Source organism: Salvelinus sp. IW2-2015, unplaced genomic scaffold, assembly GCF_002910315.2.
Source record: "Salvelinus sp. IW2-2015 unplaced genomic scaffold, ASM291031v2 Un_scaffold4968, whole genome shotgun sequence".
Classification (NCBI taxonomy): domain Eukaryota; kingdom Metazoa; phylum Chordata; class Actinopteri; order Salmoniformes; family Salmonidae; genus Salvelinus; species Salvelinus sp. IW2-2015.
This window is the reverse complement of record NW_019946237.1, coordinates 8,677-12,138: the sequence shown is the minus strand read 5'-3', so window position 1 is coordinate 12,138 and position 3,462 is coordinate 8,677. Positions and strand designations below refer to the sequence as shown.

Here is a 3,462-nt window from a genome sequence, read left to right as displayed (position 1 = left end):
TACTAGTGTAGTTGCCATGTTTCTCCAGCCTGGTCTCAGATCTGGTTGTAGTTGCCATGTTTCTCCAGCCTGGTCTCAGATCTGGTTGTAGTTGGAGTCAATTCCTCTGACTATTATTGTGACAATATTTGGCTCTGAAATACAAACTGTGCATCCCAAAATGCACCCTGTTCCTGTTATATTGAACTACCCCATGGACCCTGGTCTAAAGTAGTGCACTATATAGGTGCCTCTAGTCAAAAGTAGTGCACTATATAGGGAATAGGGTGCCATTTGGATGTAGATCTACAGATCTGGGACCAGTCTTAAAGTTTTACTACAGAACAGAAGGATATTTTAAGACAATAAGGCGCCTTACGTCAGGTTGAAGGTTAGACATCAACTTTAGATTGATAGTGTTTGTTTTTCATTAATTAACTTATAAAAGGAAGTTCATAATATAATATGTCAGTTTGTGTTATTTTGTTTTTACTAAATTATATGGATTTAAAACTGAGGATTGAAAATCGGCACTGTTATATAAAAAAAAAGTATTTATTCATTCTCGTTTGAAACTTCTCCCTCTTCATTTTACGGCTAAATTTAAAACATAAGAAAATATTACAATGCTGTTTTTTTCTTGAGTGAATTGAAATTTTAGGATGTTTTAAAAAAATATATATATATAATAATTTGTAGTTAGTTTTATCACTGTTTGCTTAATGTGAGCCTACGTCAGAACAAACAACGTGTTTGCTCAAAGTCGGCATGAAACCCTCTATTCTCCACCCGAGGGAGCTGGGTATTCCGGAACATCCAAACTCCGGTTCCGGAATGAATTGTAAACAATTCCGTCTTGTATGGAAAGAGATGTGCATTTGTTTTGTCTGTTTTCTCCTGCTTTTTCTAGTAAATGTTCTGTTCTTGTACAACAACCAAGGCATATTTCCCTGTTTTCAATAAGTTGCAAATTGTACATTGCTCTTGGAAAATTAAATATTTCGTACAATAAGTCGTAGTAGTTGTTGTACTTGTTGTAAGCCTGGTCCCAGATCTGTTTGTGGTCTTGCCAACCCCATTTCTGTCATTGTCAAGGACTTGGTATAAACACACTCAAACAGACTGGCTCTCAGGCTAACTTGTCATTGTACTGTTTCCATGAGAAGTGCTGAGTCATTGTATGATTAACTATGACTAGTGTTGTACTAGGCTGCTCCGCTCTTGGGGCAGACAGACTTCACCCAAGGAGTTGTCTGAAGTGTGGCCTTGAAAAGGGAACATCACCTTCTGGATCGGAACAGAGCATTCTTGGCTTGCCTGGGTTGTACTGGAACAGGGTCTGCTGTCTAGAGAACCTATAGAAACTAATCAAGATCTCACTAAGGATGCATCTCACTTGTCAAGAGGTCTTATATCCTTCTCTTGTCTCCTTTTAATTATATATCCTTTCCTACTTCCTTGTCTCCTTCACTCCTTTCCTTATTTCCATTGATAGAGTTACACTCCCGACTCGTACAAAAGCATAAGAAGATATTTTTTTTTATTAAAACAAAAGTGTTAAAAGGCAACATAGAATCTCTAAACTTCTACACAGCAGGCAGTTAGTTCCATAGGATGTGTGTAGACATTATCAACATGCCTGAAGAAATACTAAGTTCACTGTCCCAAATGGCACTCTGTTCCCTACATAGTGGACTACTTATGATCAGGCCCTAAAGCGCCAAAGTAGTGCACAATATATTATAGGGAATATGGTGCCATTTGGGACTAACAAGAGTCAGACATACAATATAAATACCATTTAACATAATACAAATAAAAAATACCATTTTATATTGAAAGAAAAATAAATAACATGATGCATTGAAGTGCAGTGGAATCATCTCAATATTCCCTCATCTTTTCCTTTAGCACCTTGAACCCATAGAATGGTACTCTGATAGAACCACTCCCTCTGATCTCTGTACAATTGAGTGTTGTGATTCTTCCTGATTTTAATTAGGAATTTCATCCTCTATTCAAATAGAATTGGAACTGACCGAGCCATCTCCTAGCCAAAATCCCAACTGTCCATGTTATCCTGATCACGGCTCTCTCTACTATAACCAGCCTAGGAGAGAGCACAGCCATGCTTCCACAGTCCATTACCCAAAGCAGGAATAACAACCTTCCTTATCAGCAGATCTGTGTTAATGCACTGACGAACCTTCCGGAGTGTTCTACAGCCTGAGTGTTCTAACAATACCACTCAAGGCTCTTAACTGTAAAAAGCAGACCTCTCTCTCTCTCTCTCTCGTCCTCCCTCACTCTCTCCTCCTCCTACTACGCAATCCATATGTAAAAGTCACTGATAACCTCACTGACAGAGAGGAGATACATGAACACACCCTCCAGTGTGTAACAGAGATGTGTTTCCCTCCACTGTGTAACAGAGAGAGATGTGTGTTACCCTCCACTGTGTAACAGAGAGAGATGTGTGTTACCCTCCACTGTGTAACAGAGAGAGGTGTGTGTTACCCTCCACTGTGTAACAGAGAGAGGTGTGTGTTACCCTCCACTGTGTAACAGAGAGAGATGTGTTACCTTCCACTGTGTAACAGAGAGAGGTGTGTTACCTTCCACTGTGTAACAGAGAAAGGTGTGTGTAACAGAGAAAGGTGTGTGTAACAGAGAGAGGTGTGTGTAACAGAGAGAGGTGTGTGTTACCTTCCAGTGTGTAACAGAGAGAGGTGTGTGTAACAGAGAAAGGTGTGTGTTACCTTCCAGTGTGTGTAACAGAGGTGTGTGTAACAGAGAGAGGTGTGTGTAACAGAGAGAGGTGTGTGTAACAGAGAGAGGTGTGTGTAACAGAGAGGTGTGTGTTACCTTCCAGTGTGTAACAGAGAGAGGTGTGTGTAACAGAGAGAGGTGTGTGTAACAGAGAGGTGTGTGTTACCTTCCAGTGTGTGTTGTAGCTCCAGCACCTGGTTGATGAGCCTCGTCTTCTCCTCCATCTCTACCTGGTTCTCCATGTCTCCTGACAAACACAACACACACTATATTACTGAACACACACACAATATTACTGAACACACACTATATTACTGAACACAAACTATATTACTGAACACACACTATATTACTGAACACACACTATATTACTGAACACACACTATATTACTGAACACAAACACTATATTACTGAACACAAACACTATATTACTGAACACAAACACTATATTACTGAACACACACACTATATTACTGAACACACACACTATATTACTTACTGAACACACACAGTATATTTTACTGAACACACACATATATTACTGCACACACACAGTATATTACTGAACACACACACATATATTACTGAACACACACACTATATTTACTGAACCACACACACTATATTACTGAACACACACACACTATTTACTGAACAACACACTATATTACTGACACACACCACTATATTACTGAACACACACACTAACTTAC

General features: G+C 39.3%; 1 protein-coding gene across 1 annotated transcript in view; it reads right to left on the bottom strand.

Annotated features, from left to right (window-relative positions):
- The window catches only part of LOC139026510 (short coiled-coil protein B-like), a 9,566-nt gene that overhangs the window by 2,461 nt on the left and 3,643 nt on the right, over positions 1-3,462 (bottom strand). Inside the window, exon 2 of the mRNA XM_070441852.1 lies at positions 2,915-2,995. Coding sequence (XP_070297953.1) covers positions 2,915-2,995 — 81 coding nt within the window. The remainder of the gene's footprint in view (positions 1-2,914; positions 2,996-3,462) is intronic.